The sequence below is a fragment of the Podarcis bocagei genome (assembly GCF_964188305.1).
Source record: "Podarcis bocagei genome assembly, chromosome: 6".
In the NCBI taxonomy this organism is placed as follows: Eukaryota; Metazoa; Chordata; class Lepidosauria; order Squamata; family Lacertidae; genus Podarcis; species Podarcis bocagei.
This window is the reverse complement of record NC_138130.1, coordinates 10,472,726-10,491,227: the sequence shown is the minus strand read 5'-3', so window position 1 is coordinate 10,491,227 and position 18,502 is coordinate 10,472,726. Positions and strand designations below refer to the sequence as shown.

The 18,502-nt window shown below is 43.7% G+C and overlaps 1 protein-coding gene across 3 annotated transcripts in view; it reads right to left on the bottom strand.

Moving 5' to 3' along the window:
• Positions 1-1,830: 1,830 nt before the first annotated feature.
• The window catches only part of UCHL3 (ubiquitin C-terminal hydrolase L3), a 33,520-nt gene continuing 16,848 nt past the window's right edge, over positions 1,831-18,502 (bottom strand). For 2 of the 3 annotated variants that reach the window (XM_081198561.1, XM_081198562.1), the window contains 4 exons: positions 13,374-13,580; positions 8,908-8,983; positions 6,016-6,074; positions 1,831-2,049 (listed from right to left, as the gene is read on the bottom strand). In XM_081198561.1, the coding sequence (XP_081054687.1) occupies positions 1,966-2,049; positions 6,016-6,074; positions 8,908-8,983; positions 13,374-13,580 (426 nt within the window). In that variant the 3' untranslated portion in view covers positions 1,831-1,965. The remainder of the gene's footprint in view (positions 2,050-6,015; positions 6,075-8,907; positions 8,984-13,373; positions 13,581-18,502) is intronic. The other variant, XM_081198563.1, reaches the window with a different exon arrangement.

Genomic DNA, 18,502 nt, shown 5'->3' with positions numbered 1-18,502 from the left:
CTATGTCTGTCTGTTTGTTTGTCTGTCTCTCTCTTTTCTACCCAATACATTCATACAGGATTTTTGCAGGCACTCGTCACTCCAAGATCAGGGCTCATGGAGAACTTACATTACTGGCACAAATACAGCTAGCACAAATAAGCAGATGTTAGAAACAGGAAGGTGTTTCCAATTACAGTATTCTTCAGGGGAACCTTCAAAAAGTTTATTCTCATTTTTCCTTGTCGGCATTCAAGTGATCAAGTCATCCTGAACCAAAAGCTCAGCAGTGCTAGCTCAAACAAACAGAAAAATGAGGCTAACCATTAGAGGTTTTCACAAGCGTGCTAGAAGCACACACGTGCTCACAGATATATACACAGTCCATAGCTCAATTAACCGCTCAGTGCCTGCTTTTCTTCAAGTCTTTGCAAGGAAAATAAAACCCTTTTAATGAGACATTTAGCAACACTGACAAGAGTAAGGATGGGCAAGGCCACAGGTCAGGCTAGTGATGAAGTCTGTTGAATAGTTGGACCATCTGAATGGGGGCTGATGACATCTTCAATGATCCTGAATCTTAGTTGTAAAAGAATATGGGAACCATTAGTTAGCATGGCTGTGAATGGTTTTTTTCCCCCCAAGGCTTGCAGCCATCTCTTAAAAACTGGTTCCTTATCTTCAGTGGAAAACTCAGGGGAATTATGAACAGAGTAGCTTGACTTCTGTAACAAATGTTACAAAAGCAAGTAAGAGCTAGTCACAAGCATATAAAAGAAAGTCAGTGACTTTATTACGACACAAGACAATAATGATGTTCTTCTTCTTCAGTCCAGTAGCTGGCTATTTAATACGGTGTCATCATAGCAGATAAAAAACTTCAGAAAGGCTAGGATTAAGATGAAAAGTCAATTGGGGGGGGGAGAGGTATAGAGTACTAGTATTAATTAATGGATTGGTCATTGGCAGGGATAGCTCTAGCCTAGGCTTCCTCAACCTCAGCCCTCCAGATGTTTTTGGCCTACAACTCCCATGATCCCTAGCTAGCAGGACCAGTGGTCAAGGATGATGGGAATTGTAGTCTCAAAACATCTGGAGGGCCGAGGTTAAGGAAGCCTGCTCTAGCCCATGTTATTAGAGTCATTTGCCATAAAAACATGTGCTCATTTCAGAGATGTATGGCATATGTTATTAATATGGTCTGTTTACACAGTCAGTTCTAAGGCCTACTGCGGTTAAGAGCAACCCCAGAATGCAGAAAGTGTGGGGAAAGTCAAACACTTTCAAACACTTGTTTTCCTCTCTGACAGATTTGGGCCAGCTCAGCTGAGAGCAAGTAGCCTTGCTCCTGAATGAATGGGGTTTGGATCTGGTGTAACTTTACACCGGATTAACATATATGAGCTTCTTGTGTACAGGACTGCTCCCTTAACAGCATCTCACGAAGTTGGCAACTGCTTACCAAAAGTCCACGCAATAACCCGTAAGACCAGATCAGTTGCTCTGCAAACAGGAGTTGTCTTGACCTTTCTTTTGTTGCACGTTCATGTTGAGAACCGCATTGTGCCTGCAGCAATTTCCTTTACAGTGGTGAAGCTTTCTCTGGCTGCTGCAGTCAGAGAAACTGCTATGGGCCACATCCAAGGTAGCCAAATTAGACAGCATCAGATGAATTTTGCTGTGCTATGTATGAGGATGATGAGGATTGCTTGCTCTCAGTAAAAAAAACACAAAACCTGTGAACTGGGTCCATTGCGCTTTTCATTATGTTGTGCTACTAACACAGCTGCTCTTCTGGAATGCATTCATGCAATCATTCAAAATACTCTAGAAGAAACAGGCTACACGAGATAAAGGACAAATTTGAAGTTTAATCCACATCAACATGTTATTTGCATGGTATCAAAAACTCAATCATTGATTTATGGCAAAAGCATTATTCTGTTACAATACATTAGGCAGTTTCTGTCCTTGTGCAAGAATAATTTAGGCAGCTGCTAGAGCAATTGCATTGAACCTTAATTCATCTGGATCACGTTCCATGAATTTCTTGCATACTTCTACCGCATCCTAGTAAGAGGAAAGAAAGGATAAGGATGCGTCATCTATTTTGCAAAACAAACACAACTGAAATTGATCAGTCATTGCCTAACTAACACTAGGAGTGGTGAGAACAGTTCTGCATTTGTTTACCAGGAATTTTGACTGATCAGAAGACTGATCATAAAGATAATACAGAAACAATACAGAAAAGATAATACAGAAAACAATATTCAGTATGCCCAGCTTCTAGCAGTACTGGCAATTTGAAGTTCATCTAAGTTTGTAATAATAATAATAATAATAATTTTTTATTTATACCCCGCCCTCCCCAGCCAAGGCCGGGCTCAGAGCGGCTTACAAGCAATAATAAAAACAAGATGAGTGATTACAACTTAAAAACAAAAATAAAATACAACATTAAAATAATGGAACATTAAAATATTAAAATGGAGCCTCATTGCAGGAGAAGGAAAAGAAAAAAGAAAAAGGGGGCGGAGGGAATCAAATTGGCTCCAATCCAAAGGCCAGGCGGAACAACTCTGTCTTACAGGCCCTGCGGAAAGAGATCAGATCCTGCAGGGCCCTGGTCTCATGAGACAGAGCGTTCCACCAAGTTGGGGCCAGTGCTGAAAAGGCCCTGGCTCTGGTTGAAGCCAATCTAACTTCCTTAGGGCCTGGGACCACTAGGGTGTTGTTATTTATGGACCTTGAGGCTCTCCGTGGGGCATACCAGGCGAGGCGGTCCCGTAGGTACGAGGGTCCTAGGCCGTGAAGGGCTTTAAAGGTCAAAAGCAGCACCTTAAATCTGACCCTGTACTCCACCGGGAGCCAGTGCAGCTTGAAAAGCACTGGATGAATATGCTCCCATGGCAGAGACGCTGTGAGGAGCCTCGCTGCAGCATTCTGTACCCGCTGGAGTTTCTGGGACAGCTTCAAGGGCAGCCCCGCGTAGAGCGAGTTACAGTAGTCAAGCCTGGAGATGACTGTCGCATGGATCACTGTGGCAAGGTCGGGGCGGGAAAGGTAAGGGACCAACTGCTTGATGCGGCGAAGGTGGAAAAATGTCGCCTTGGCTGTTGCTGTGACTTGCGCCTCCATGGAAAGGGAGGCGTCAAGGATTACACCCAAACTCTTAACGGAAGGCAATGGCACTAATTGGGCCCCCGCAAGAGAAGGGAGTTGGTCCCTCATCCCCATGCTATCCCGACCTAGCCATAGGACCTCTGTCTTCGAAGGATTTAGTTTCAATCGGCTCCCACGAAACCATCCAGCCACAGCTTCCAAGCATCTGGTCAGTGTGTAAGGGGCCGAGTTGGTGTGGCCATCCATCAGTAGATAGAGCTGAGTGTCATCAGCATATTGATGACAGCCCAGCCCAAAGCTCCGGATAATCTGGGCAAGGGGGCGCATAAAGATGTTAAAAAGCATTGGGGAGAGAATTGCGCCCTGCGGCACTCCACACACCAAGGAGTGGCGTGACGACATTTCCCTCCCTAGTGCCACCCTCTGTCCCCGACCAGAGATAAAAGAGCACAACCAGTTACGGGCTATGCCCTGTATCCCCACGTCTGCAAGGCGATGGTCCAGAAGATCATGATCGACCATGTCAAAGGCTGCTGACAAATCTAAAAGGATCAGCAGTCCTGACCCGCCTCGATCCAGTTGTCTACGGATATCATCTGTTAGGGCAACCAGAGCCGTCTCCGTCCCAAAACCAGGACGGAAACCGGACTGAAATGGATCTAATGCCGATGTTTCCTCCAGAAACCTACCAAGCTGTTCAGCAACCGCTCTCTCAATTACCTTACCCAGGTATGGAAGATTTGAAACTGGGCGGTAATTGGATAGGTCTAAGGGATCTAATGAAGCTTTCTTTAAGAGTGGACGCACCACTGCTTCCTTCAGTTCCCCTGGGAATGTCCCCGTGTCAAGGGACAAATTGATAATTTCAACCAGGGGGGTCCGCGCAACATCTGGACACTCCCTAATCAGCCAAGACGGGCATGGATCAAGGAGGCAGGTGGTGGGCCTACCAACTTGGAGGAATCTATCCACATCAGTAGGGAGTATCCGATCGAAATGGTCCAACACTGGACCTGAAGTCAGTCGAGGGGCCTCCAGTTCAGTCACTGTATCTAAATTGGCAGGGAGGTCACGGCGGAGCAACAGGACTTTCTCCGCAAAAAAGCTCGCGAATGCCTCACAGCTGTGGGTCGAATTTGTGCTTAAATTTGGTTGTCCTCCTAAGGACGTTATTGACCTAATTATTCTAAAAAGTTGTGCCGGGCGAGAGCTAGCGGATGCAATAGAAGCTGCAAAGTAAGATTTCTTAGCAGCTTTCATAGCCATCTCATAGGCTTTCATAAGCGTCCTATAAGATGTTCTTGAGGCTCCGTCACGAGTCCATCGCCATACTCGCTCTAGCCGTCTGAGATCCCGCTTCATTTTCCGGAGCTCCTCAGTAAACCAAGGGGCCCGGTTTCGACGGGGTCGCAGAGGGCGCTTAGGCGCGATTTCATCAATGGCTGCCAAGAGCCGGTTATTCCAGTCCTCAACAAGGTCATCTAATGAGTCGCCAGGAGGAGCAGGGTTCCGCAAGGCTTGTCGGAATCTATCAGGATCCATCAGTTTTCGCGGACGAGCCCAAATAGGCTCGCCACCCGAGCCGGGGAGGAGCGGGAAGTCAATCTTGGCTTTTAAAGCGTAGTGATCAGACCATGGCACTTTCACAGCGGGGAGCATGATCACATCTATGCCAGCCCCAAAGATCAGATCCAGCGTGTGGCCTGCTTGATGAGTGGGGCCCAAAACAAACTGGGAGAGCCCTAGTGTTGCCATGGAAGTCACTAGGTCTAGAGCCTGTGAGGAGGGAGCGGCATCGGCATGGACGTTGAAGTCTCCCAAAACCAGTAGGTTTGGGAACTCCAAGGCCCAGCCCGCCACCACCTCCAGCAGATCTGACAGGGTGGCTGCAGATGTGCTGGGTGGTCGGTACACCAGCCAGACAGCCAAGCTCTCCTTGGTGCCCCACACGAGACCAACACATTCAATGCCGGAGATTGCCGGTGATGGCAGAGCTCTGAAAGAGCAATCCTCCCGGAATAACAACGCTACTCCTCCCCCCCGACCTACAGTCCGCGATTGATGGAGGACAGAGAAACCTGGGGGTGTTATCTCATGTAGGGAGACTACTTCGCCTTCCCGTACCCAGGTCTCCGTCACGCAAGCCAGGTCAATCCCCTGCGAGACAAAAAAGTCACGCATGGTGGCAGTTTTGTTGCCTATGGACCTGGCATTGCACAGCACCAATGACGGAGGTGTGTAATCCTTGTTCTCCCTACCCTCATCCCTTGGGATGGGGCGTAGATTGGAAGGGGTTCGAGGATCACTGCATCTCGAAACCCTTCGCCGATAGAGATATCTAGCCCTACCGCCATTCCTCCCTAGCCCTTCAATTGTGGAAATCCTAGATCCCATACTAGCCTCCCCAATAGATGGGTAACATCCCCTCAATAACAAGTCATCCTTGGGCCAGGACTCCTGGGTCAAAATGGTATGGGAAAGAGGTGGAGGTCTGATAGGGTAAGTATCCCTAGAAGATAAAACCCAACCAACCGCACCCCAAGCGGGGGGGACAGTCCCATGGTGTTTCATTAACTGTCAATCCCCCTCTCCCTCCTGGGTTAATTGGAGGATTGTTGGTTCTATCTGTGGCTGTGGAAGTATTAATGAGGTATGTGTTATAAAATGTGGATCACTGGCCAACAAAGAGCCAGATTCGAATTCGGAAGATCTGTCCATCCTGTCTCGCCAGGAGTACAGTAGAGAAGGCTGATCATTCTGATAAGTTTTTGGAACATTAGGCAAAGGTCCAGATGTACTATATTCTACAACAGCAGTTTCACAAAATAACACAGTAAATACTTCATACCACCCACAACAGCTCTGCTATAAGAAGTGTCAAAGTCTGCTGATATGAAACAACATTCCTACCTCTAAAAAAGTGTCGTCACTAGATTGCCCATGATTTATTGGGAAAGGCTTCCGTCCATCTGTTGGAAAACACAGAAAGAAAATTCTTAATAATTTATGTAGAAAGCATTAAGTAGTAAATTTGACATGGCAATCTTCCTCATGGGGCAAATACTACACCTCATGTGATCCCATAAAACAAGTTTTAAGGTCATTTAATCCTTTGATATTTTCCCCACTATACGTACAATGAAATAACAGGGCTGGAAAAATTAAGTACTATAGTTAAATTTGTACGAGTAGCCAAGGTTTAAAATCATCATCATCATTATTTAATCACCTTCCACAACATATGTCCCAAGGCAATGTATGACATGCAATAAGCCCTGCTAAAAAAAGTTACAAAACTGCACAAAAAAACCCCATAAACAAAACAGGAAGTTTAGAAACAACAGAAAATGGACATCTGGGATAGCTACAAATTCCTGCACTGCAGGGGGTTTGGACTAGATGATCTTCAGGGTCTCTTCCAGCTCTACAATTCCATGATTCTATGAACTATGGCAGAGACCTATTCATCCAGCTGCAAAAGCTTGTTGGAACAAAAATGTGAATGACTATGCATTAACAGCATATACTGTATTTTGCGCCCCATAAGACGCTCCGGCCCATAGGACGCACCTAGTTTTTTGGGGGGGAAATAAAGAAAAAAAAATTTATTTCCCCCCCAGGTGCGGGGCTGGAAGAACCAGGTCGGGGAACAGTGGGAAGGCACGCTCTGCCTCCCCGCTGTCCCCCGAGCTTGTGGGGCTGGCGATGGGCAGAGCTGTGCTGATCCCGGGATGGCAGGCAGCTCTGTGCCGCCATCCGGAGCGGGGCGGGACTTAGCGCCCCGCTCCGGATGGCTGCGCAGAGCTGCGCTGGTCCCAGGACCGCAGTCAGCTCTGCGCGGCCACCGGGAGCGGGGCAGAGCTTCTCCCCCGGCTCCCGGTGGCCGCGCAGAGCTGCGCTGAACCGGGGAGTGCAGGCAGCTCTGCGCAACCCTCGGAGCCGGTCTCCCGAGGGTTGCGCAGAGCTTCCTGAAACCTGGAGAGCGAGAGGGGTCGGTGCGCACCGACCCCCCTCGCTCTCCAGGCTTCAGCGAAAGCCTGCATTCGCCCCATAAGACGCAGGCACATTTCCCCTTCATTTTTGGAGGGGGGAAAGTGCATCTTATGGGGCGAAAAATACGGTACCAATTCCACTGACAGAGTTGGTCTTGAGAGTTGGGCATTGCTCTAGTTCTTCCTTTATAAACATGTACACAGATGATGATGATGATGATGATGATATTATTATTATTTAAACCCCGCCCTCCCCAGCCAAGGCCGGGCTCAGAGTGGCTTACAAGCAATAATAAAAACAAGTTGAATGATTACAACTTTAAAACAAAATTAAAATACATTAAAATATTAAAATGTAGCCTCCTCGCAGGAGGAGAAGGAAAAGAAAAAAGAAAGAGAGGGAGGGAATCAAATTGGCTCCAAGCCAAAGGCCAGGCGGAACAACTCTGTCTTACAGATCAAAGCAAATGAAAGCTACTGGGTTTTTCATGCTAACTTACTATAAAATGAATCAAGATCCCCTGCAGACTAGCTTCCCATTGCCACCACTAGGGCCCAGACACATGCCTCCAAGTTAAAACAGGACCCAAAGGCAAAGGCCCTTCTATGCTTGGTTTTAGAAATTCAGACATTCACTGCCATTAAGTATGGAGGCACAATTTAACTACCTGATTAATAGTAACTGGCCGATCCTCCATGGCAATTACTTTTTAAAGCTATCCAACATAGACAGCCAAATTCATGAAGCCAACTTCTCAGCTTCCATTAAATATGCCGGGAAAGACTTCATCTTCCATTCCCAGTTTTCAGTTTCTTGTGTAAATTCATTTAGTTTGGTAGCTATTTTTATTCCATCACAGACAAATCCCTAAATTATTTTCATATGAGGTATGCGCTTTAGACATTTTCGATGTGTTTACTGCAATGGTTGACTTCTATATACGCAGCGCTCCAAGAGGCAGTTCCGCAATGCACATTCTTGGTTGTGTTCCACAGACCTAGAGCTGACCACACACAGTTTGCAAGCTAAGTTTTTTTTTATTCTATTCCCTCGTCTATTCTGGTAAATTGTTATCTATAAATATAAATAGCATACTTTTGTGGCAAAGCGTAAGTGTTTTGTGTTTAGGTGGTCTTCCAGGATTCAAAAAGCAAATAATCTGAACAGACTAAATAAGGCACAAAAGGACAGTACAATAAGAGGAGATCTTAGGAAACTTTGGATGTACAGTTTTGGTGCTATGGATTCAAATCAAAGAAGTTATACTAAGGAAACAATACTAATGAGTATTAAAAGTTCTGAGGTCTTAGGCAACTGCCTCTTCTTAACCCTGTTACTAGAGATTGTTTGATCAGATATTCTGGGGACTGAATCCACAGCCTTTTTCACATGCAAGGATTGCAATTGCAAGTTTCCTATGACTTCACTTTATACAGGCTCATGGAAGACAACATACATCTTCAAAAGGTCACTCTAAATCAATGGCATATTCAAGGTAGGGGAAAAACCATTACCAACTCATACATTAAAAAAATCAGAAACAAATTATGAACTAAAACGGAGGCCTGCTCATCAGGTTAACAGCTTTCCCCTTTCAAAACTAGCTGTTCCAATATTCTTCCATTCCTCTTAACTGTGGTTCTTGAAAGGCAGAACATAATTACTTGACTGAGAATTCTTTACTGGACGATCTTATAATCACTATCCATTCTTGGCAGGCAGGCTATACACCCGAGGTAAAAATATCAAAAATTAAGCATTAAGTAGATGATAATATGATCCGTTTTGAAAGAGAAGGATTGCTCTTACCCAACTCGTAGAGACTGCCATCAATGTTTACTAATGCAATGAAGTGAAGATCTACTTTTTCATCTATACTGGGTGCCTGCGAGAGAATACAACATGCATGCAAGACATTAGTTGGAGCTGAAACTCTGCTCTGCCCAGCTGGGAAGAACTTCACCCAAGCCAGGGCTCAACCTATGAACCCGGTTTGAACAACACATGTAAAGTATAAAAGACATGGGCTTCTAAATAAAGAAAAGCACACTGTTCCTCAAGACTGAACCAGCTTCTAGGGTTGGTTTTGGTTCTGTCCAGGCTTGACCTCTGGCACCTCTCATTTGAGAACTTTGGCACTGGAGAGAGAAGAGACCTGTCTCAAAGGAATGGAGGGTGAAGATGGTACTTTGGCCACTACTGTACCTACAAAAAATGTACTTTAACACATACACACACTTGAAATTTGGGCTAATATATAAATTTTCACACTAGACAAAAGTATGCCCTCTCCCTTTCACACACACCTGACAGATGCAAGTCCCACTGAACACAATGAGGTCTACAGCTAAGGCGTAAGATTGCACCGTAAACTCTTGTGTTTTGAGTCTGTATACATAATTTCATACTGAAATGGTCCTTTCCTAACAAAAACACAGCGTCCGTTTTGCTGGGCTGGTTATCAGGCAACGGCCACAGGACAATACCAGGAAAAACAGAGGATGGTGATACGAAACAGTACTTGAATAATCCTGGCACCACAGGGAACCATGTTGTTTCTGATCCCAATACTAGACTTAAAATGTGAGATTTACTGTGAGATTTTTAGTAAGCCACTTTTGTGAGCCCTTTGGTGCATTAGTGGGGTGCAAATATTTCTAAACAAATAATAAAATTGACCATGGCTATTTATTGGGCATTTTGTAGCCACACAGTTTACAAAATGCTATTGATCTGCAGCCCCACCCCCCTCCCCCATGCAAAACAAAAGCGAAAATGAAGTTTTTATATTGTAAACTGCCCTGTGATCTTTGGATGAAAGGTGGTATAGAATAATGATAATCTGATTTTAACAAAATAGCCAGTATGACAGCTTAAGAATTAGAAACACAGAATGGCTGTGTAAGTCAACTGAAGCAAATATATCACGGTAATTTAATTCCACCTATGCACAAAGTATTGGTCTAACAGACATCCAAAATACACTGTTCTTCGTGGCAACAGCTCCAGAAGCTGGTTAAAATTAACTTCATTTTTTAGAAGTCTCAGATTTCTGCCAAAAGGTATTCCAAGTGTTCTCATTGATGCAAGAAGCATTTCAGTGCCAAAAACTCTGGGTTAGTACATAGCTTTTGCAACAACACGCCGACGGCACACGCTAAGAACACTACAAACCTAATGTAATATTATGACAGTGTCATTTGCAGATATAATGGCACAAGTGTCCAAGCTAGAGACATTCATTTCTAGATTGGAACAGCAGCTCCCTGTAGAGATGAAAGATTTGTGTAAGAGTTGTGAAAGTGTTAAGAGGAGAATAAAAAACATAAAAGGATGGGACACCTTTTTCTGCAAAGAGGTGCAAATATATAGTTTGCAACTTTCTTTTTGTGGGGGAGGAAGACACAACTAAAGGGGAGGTGCAATAGTGGCTTACAAAGTTGCACAAAGTGTGCAGGAAATGCACAGAAAATCTCACATGACTGATTGGTATCTGTGTGATTGATATATCCATGCCTGCTTTGAATGTTAAGTGGGAAAAGCATGGATATAAAACATGGTCTGGCTGATTTTTCACCCATGGCCACTTATAATTGCTAATCTTATAACAAACTTGTAATTTTGAGACTGTAGCGACTTCCACTGTGGAAAAATAGGGGGATGTTGTCAGGAGTATAGTCTCAAGATGTTTCTCCCACAAGTCAATATTATACTGGGGTCAGTTGTGCCTCAAGACTCAAAACAGTTTGCCATGTACTTAGCACTCAAATTCTGTACAGTGGTACCTTGGGTTAAGAACTTAATTCGTTCCGGATGTCCATTCTTAACCTGAAACTGTTCTTAACCTGAAGAACCACTTTAACTAATGGGGCCTTGCACTGCCGCCACACGATTTCTGTTCTCATCCTGAAGCAAAGTTCTTAACCCGAGGTACTATTTCTGGGTTAGCGGAGTCTGTAACCTGAAGCGTCTGTAACCTGAAGCGTATGTAACCCGAGGTACCACACTGTATTACTTACACAGGGGCATGTAACCTTTGTGCCTTTGATGAAGGATCACATTGGGGACTTGCAGAGGTTTCTTCTAGACCCTATCAGTTTTAGTCTTAGAGGACATTCAAAAGCATTTCTTAGTTCCAGGTCTCCTTCAGATCTTAAATTTTCATTGTCACAGATATTCAGTCCCACATTCATGTCACTTTCAGAAAAAGGTATACAAATACGTTAACACAAAGCAGGCCTGAAGGCTGTGTGAAGATGAAACATATATCTCTACCAGCTTTTCCAGAAGTTAGAAATAGGGCAAGAACAGCAGTTTCTAACTAGACAATGAATGCTTCTATAGCAGCCATTTTCTCTAGAACTGATGGCACTTGCTCACTCAGTTATTCCTAAGAATCGCAATGACAAATTCCAAACCACTATATTCTCATGCCTTCCCTGTGACTCTCCTGTTCTCCCCTCCAGCAAGCGTTCACTCACGGCAATGAGTTTGCACAGAGATGCAAAAAAAGTTGATGTGTTCAAACTGACATTTCACCTAGACACACTTTTGTAGCGGTGATCGGCTGCTGACTTTTTCATTTCAGAGTGACACCATGGCTGCACTTTGGCCAATGACTGAAATAAATCGATTCATTCACACCATGGCTGTATCATGTAGATGCAAAGAATGCAAACCCTGTTTGAACAGAGTTCCCAGGTTCCTGCGGACATCTTTAAATGTAACAAAGACAGGATTGTGGGGGCTCCGCCAGTTATAATTGTGCTTCCAGCTGATCACAGAAGACCATTCACTGTCCACTGTTAAAGGTTACTGGTGCTAAAGTATTCAGTGTCTTACAGATTTAGCAAGCTTTCCAACAAACTACATGGATGGGTACTAGAATGCAGCCAAAGGAAAAGAGTTTCCACAATGAATGAACATCCTTCTCCATCCTGCCTCCATCTCATTTGGTCAAGATGCTGTGGAGTGCTATTGCTCTTGTATATCCTGCTTAATCTTTGAGCTGAAAGATACCACTGACATATTGATTTTTTAGAAGTAAGCACTTAGTAGTCTATGCACAGTTCCAAAGAGGAGTTTCTGTTGTATAGAAAGAGTAAGATTGATGCATTCCCTTATCCCACTTCTTGTTATGAGAATTTGGGTCTGGTTTAATTCAATTTCTGAAAGTATTGCGTATCTCTTGACAACTGCCTTCTTTGATGATTTTAAAAGAAGAGTCTATGTGGTCCATATTTGTTTACTCTTTACAATACATCTTAATCAGTTCATATCACTGCTCTTTTAATTTATCCAAAAGTCTGCTACTGAGTTGGTTATGAGATATTTTACATCCTCCATCAAACCAACTGTTACAGCATAACATATTTATCCAGAGTAGGGTATTTTTAGCTTTATGTAGGTCAGTGTCTGTATATTAACTTTTTAATATGGAAGTAATAGCAATAAGCACCCATCATCTTTATTTATACAAAATTTTAATGCTTATACGAGCTCTCTATTTTAAGCCAAAGGTTAGCATCTTAATAGAAATTTAAAAACCTATTCATGTTGTCAGTACCACACAGAGACAGTGTTCAGACTCTCTTCCTGGTAGCTAGGCCTCTCCCAAACTAGAAGTAAAAAAAGATTAGAATTTGAACACACAATGCAGTTTAATACAGTCATAAAAAGACAAGGGAAATTTGAAAACAAGATAAGCACCTTTTGTTTAAGTTGCAGAAAAATATTTGTTCATTGGTATAATTCAAATGCCTGTTTTTACAAAAGAAAGGAACAAGATCAACCAAGATCAAGATCATATTGGATGATTTTTACAATTAACCAGAATATACATATATTTACTGCAAATGTAAACAATCAGCGATGCCAATACAACATTTAAGCCATATTGTACATCTCTGATGAAAGATTAAGATCAGGAAGAGCTGGAGAGTATTGCAAAGCGCGCAGAGCACTGGGCCCTGGAAAAAAGCAGAGAGACTTTCAATCAGATGTGATAGGAGCAGATTTGGCACAGAACTAAGAATTAGCAGACCCAACGAAGCACCAATGAGATAAGAGAAACCAGATGGAAGATGGGAAAAATCTTGGGGGGGGGGGGAGTAGACGTTCCTAATGCTATTTGTCTGCTGATGAGGATTTAAGACAGTATGCTTCGTCTACTGGAAAAAGCCCTAAGGGAATTCAGAGCCAAAGAGACCCGCCATTAAGCCTAAATGTCGAGGGCGCCTGCCGCAGAGAAGAGATGGAAGATTGACTACACTTACAAAAGAATGGAGCCCAATAGATGATAGGGGTATTGTGGGCCGCCAGCGCTGGAGGGAGACAGGTGGACTGGTAGCCTTTACAGGGCTTGTGGCTTTTGCAGAGGCTACATGATTGCATCTGATCAGGGTCAAGGAAGCAGAGCGACGCAAGGGTGAAGCCTTCATTTTGCAGTGGCTAAACTCAGGCTGTGGTGAGGTTGATGGTGACTACACAAATATTAAAAAGAAAAGAAAACAAGACACAACTTTACCCGCTTTAGAGGTCACTGTACAGTTTTTGCTCATGTTATTTTAAAAAATATATCCTGCTTTTCACCCCATCTGGGTTTCAAAGCAGCTTACAAAAAATTAAAAACACACCGTAAGTAACATTTAGAAACACAACTTAAAACATCGCAGAACAAAACAGAGCTTGCGTCCGTGGTGCAAAGGCCTCCTGAAATAAAACTGCCTGAAACATTGCAGGTACGGTGCCTGCCTGATTTCTAATGGGAGAGAGTTCCACAGAGTGAGGCCCATAGCGCTGAAGACATTACTCCCCACTGACATGACTCAAGCTTCTGGTTCGTAGGGGACCACTAATACTACTCCCCCAGATTATCTAAGGGGTTGGCCTAGGACAGGGGTCTGCAACCTTTAAGACAAAAAGAGCCACTTGGACCGAAGAAAAAAAAACTGGGAGCTGCAAAACCATTGTGACATTTAAAACAGTGGGTAGTGTCGGGGCACACAATGCGCCTCCTCCCCTTGCTAGTATCCACCCCGGAGCCGCGGCAAAGGTGTAAAAGAGCCACATGCGCCCCCGGAGCCGCGGGTTGCTGACCCCTGGCCTAGGACATACAGGTTAAGACATTCATTGACGTAGCCTGGGTCCAAGTTGTTCAGGGCTTTGGACGCCAATACAGAAACCCTGAACCTGGCACAGCAGCAGATGAGAAACCATGCAGGTCTTTTGAACACGGGTGTCAAGTGTTGACAGTAGTTTGCTCCCAGCACTAGTCTAGCTGTAGCATTTTGCATTAGCTGAAGCTACCTGACCCCACAGCTGCCCCACACATACAAAGGGACAGAAATTTAACTGATGCTATCTAAGAGCTGTTATGATCTAAACGTTTGCTGCGCTGTTCTTTTTTTTTCCATGGCAAATGTGTTAGTGCTGCTCTTAATCTTACATAACATCAAGGCAAATGCAATTTCAGGCACCGTGTGATAAATTCTTGTGGGACTGTTATCTTCCCATCATTTTGTTATGTGGCGGTAGGTAGGGCATGGGGTGGTGGTGGAGAGAAATAAGAAAGCTCTAGTGTGGTTCATCACTTCATGAGATGGGCACTCTAGGGCCGGAAAGGCAGACTAGCAGCCGTCAAACAGCAAAACTGCAGACTCTGCTACCTGGGGCACACTTGGTGTGAGTTGGTCTCCCTGATAAAAGAAGCTCAAGGATCAGTTACTTTTTTTGTTTTTAAGTGAGAAAATCACAAAAGGTGGGATCCAAATGGGGGCAGGGAAGCCAAGCCTGAACCCTGGGAAGACAGAGGCCCTGTGAATTGGTTGTTCCTGTGTCCTGGAGACTGACCTGTTACCTGTTCTGGATAGGGCTGTGATCCCTCTGAAAGAACAGGTTGGGAGTTTTGGGGGTGCTCCTGGGTCCATCTTTGTCACTGGAAGCTCAAGGTGGCCTCAGGGGCTAGGAATGCTTTTTACCAGCTGCAGCCAATAAACCTGTTCTTAGGACAGGGGTAATCTGGCCACAGGGAACCATGCACTGGTAACCTCAAGACTTGATCACAGCAGGTGAAAAAAGCTGTGGCTAGACTGCTGATAGGGACAGGTGATCACCAGTACGTACCTCTGGTGCTCAAAGGTTTGCACAGGCAGCCCATACCCTACCAGGCCAGGTTCCAAGGAAGGTTCTTGTATTAATTTACAAGACCCTGAAGATGCCTTGAGGGTCACCTGATCCCTTATAGCGCTGCCTGATCACAGAGGTCTTTGGGGGCAGTCCCCGTTAATGGTTCCCCCATGGCTGTCCAGTACTGTGGTCCCAGTTTTATAGAAACCCCTTCCACTTGAGGACAGACAGGTGTCTTCCCTACTGAACTTAATGACACCTACAAAATTTTGTTGTAATTATTATTTCGGCAGGTATTTGAACTGAAGTTTAATTATATAGTTTTAACTGATTTTTATTTTTTGTATTGCATCTTTGCAAACCGCTTGGATACACTGTAGTTAAACAGTATATGGATTATTTAAATAAGTAAGTAAAATTGAGATTAGTAAAGGCCAGTTTATATAGCAAGCAGGATCAAGCAGTAGAGCTTTCCCTGTGTTCTACAAATTTAAGTCACCTGGGAATGGGATTCTATATTTGAATACTTTCCCCATAAAGCATGTAGAAAATAAGCATGTCAAGAAGAAGGGTTCAAGTTTATCCTCCTCTCTCAAAAGGATGAGTCCACTAGTCAGTTCGGGCTCTGACAGGAGTTACTGACACTAGCACAACTTTTTTCACACAGCTGTTGAAGAACAAGAAGAGTACCATCTGGTCAAGAAATCACACAATTAAAAAAAATACATTGTAATTTGAGTACTGGAAGACTATATACTACAGCTATTGCTAAAGGGAGTGTGACTGCTAGACTTATCCCTATACACCTCCTTCCCCCGTGTAAATCATTGCTCCTGCGACCTGCCAAGCGGAGAGGAATACAGTGAATTTAGCAGCAGCAAGGGGGATTGGGCAATCCATGGTGGAATGCATAAAATTAAAAGGCTATTCTAATGGGCAGCTCACTGTGCATTCGTCTTTTTGGAACCGGCAAAGTTTCACTGACAGCCTGATGGGCGAGTTGCAAAATGCAGACCTATCACTCAAGAACTGCCCAAAGTTTTCTCATAATTGAAATGCCAAAGCTAGATAACATATTTAGCTCTGCATTCCAGAACACCTCAGCCTTATTTGGGAAGGGAGGTTTGGCTTCATTTTCCTGGTGGGTGAATTGCTTGCCTAGAAACACAATAAAAACAAGCTTTGCCAAGGCAATAACTTAGCTCGGTTAACACTTGGCAGGAAATAACTTTACAGCATGTGTACTTTGCTCTGAATAACAAATTTCAGGAAATCAGCAATGAAGAGTCCCATCAAGACAGGAGACAAGGCCATCCACCCAACACACTGCTTTTATACTTGTAAGGTAGCAGAAACTGAATAGGAAGCTAAGGGTTTAAAATGGGAATGTATTTCCCAATGTTAAATTTCAGTTAAACTGCATAAATTATACTATTAGATAACCCCTAGCCATCAATTCACTGGATATAATTTCCACTAATCCAAGGTTAATATGTACAAAGTGTTGCTGGCTGGTCTACACACACACACACGGCTGGCAGGAGCCCCACACTCTAAGATGTTTCTTTTTCTTTTTAAAAGGAAGTTTCTAGCTTGTGCAGAACATAAAAGTTAACAAGCAGCCGCCATTTGAAGCAATTGCTTTCAGACATATGCATCTGCTCCTGCCCTTCGAATGAGTGCCGCCATAGCTGTGATTGACAAGTATTAGAGAAAAAGTACACAAACCTAACAGAAGACCAGAAAATGGCCTCAAAATGACCCAGGAATGACTTTTTCCAGACATTTGGAGAATGGACTTTGTGGGTCATTCCGAAGCCATTTTCTTTTCACCTCCTCTGCTATAGAAGAGACTACTGTCTAAAGAAGATAACTAAGAAAAATCCATGATTTTAGCGTAGCTGACTCGATGTCCACTGAAAACCAAAAGGTAGCAACAGAGTTTGTATTCTTCCTAACAGAGGTTTAATTTCATGCAAAAAAAAAAAGTTATTCTCCCTCCTCCACAGTTTGTAAACATAAATAAACCCCAGCAAATAAAAATTAAATCTAGCATTATAGTACATCATCCATGTTGCAGCAGGGTGTTGTGGTTAAGAAAGCAAGGCTGACATCAGTTCTAGAATGAAGCCCAATACAGCCATACTGTACAACATTGCTGGGGCAGGTGGTCTGTATACGACAAACCTGAAGTATAGCCCACAGCTATTACTCAGTATCTTGTTTTTAGGGAACTGCTGCTGTGTGGGATTGTCAATCACAGCAGCAACGTGGGCAGAGGGGACTCTTAAATGCTTCCGCACCCCTTGCAGAAAAGTAGAGGGATCCTTTTACGTGGGTTGTGCTGCTGGTATGAATACTAAAATGGGCATTCACATCAAAGACTCCATTCCTTTCTGTTAAAATAAAGGAAGAGAATGTTCATCTGGCCTCCGCTGATAATTACAGCAAAACTGTTATGAGGTATAAATAAGAACTACAACAATGCTTTTATAATATGCTTTGCAACAGTTTAATCTTGATTTGATCCAAGAATGGGCATCTGAACCTTGCTTGCTATAAATTGTGGGTGTCTTTTCATCTCCTTTTGCACCACCACCTATGTAAGATACCATGCCTGGTCTCAGATAAATTGCCGGTCTCAGATAAATTGATGAAAGCAGTACCGTAGCATAAGTAGCTTACAACTTGTGAAACTTGAGTCCATTTGCATGGTTTAGGGTAGGCACCAAGGGAGAGCGGGGCTCTTGTGGCTTTAACAGCTGTGTGGCAGGCAGAAATTCAACAGATCAACCTTCTCTAGTATGTGGATACAATTATGGTAAAAGCTCCCCCTGTTAACATTCTGTCTCTCAGACATCTTATTGCTTGAGAGATTTATTTGGGGGGGGGGAGGTTTGACCCACCTGCAAAAGGGGAAGTGAACGGCATATTACACAAAGAATATGTGAGTGGGGCCAAGTATATCAGTGTATTGCACACTTGTAGGTATGCATAGCCTTCTTCAGATGTTCGTTTATATATGAATGAACCTGCAGGGGGCAAGTTCATAGCAGCAAGCTCCATCCGTAAGTTACGCACATTCATTAAATTTATCTGTAGGGAGCTGCCACAGAAATCTGTTCTCTTCACTTTAAGACATATTCCGTGTACATAACCAGCACCCATTTTATGTATGTCCCACCAACCAGAACTAATAATGATGAATTGCTTAATATTTCTGGTAATGAACTAATTAATTGTTATTCCTAGAAATCCTAAGTTTTAGGCTATTTCT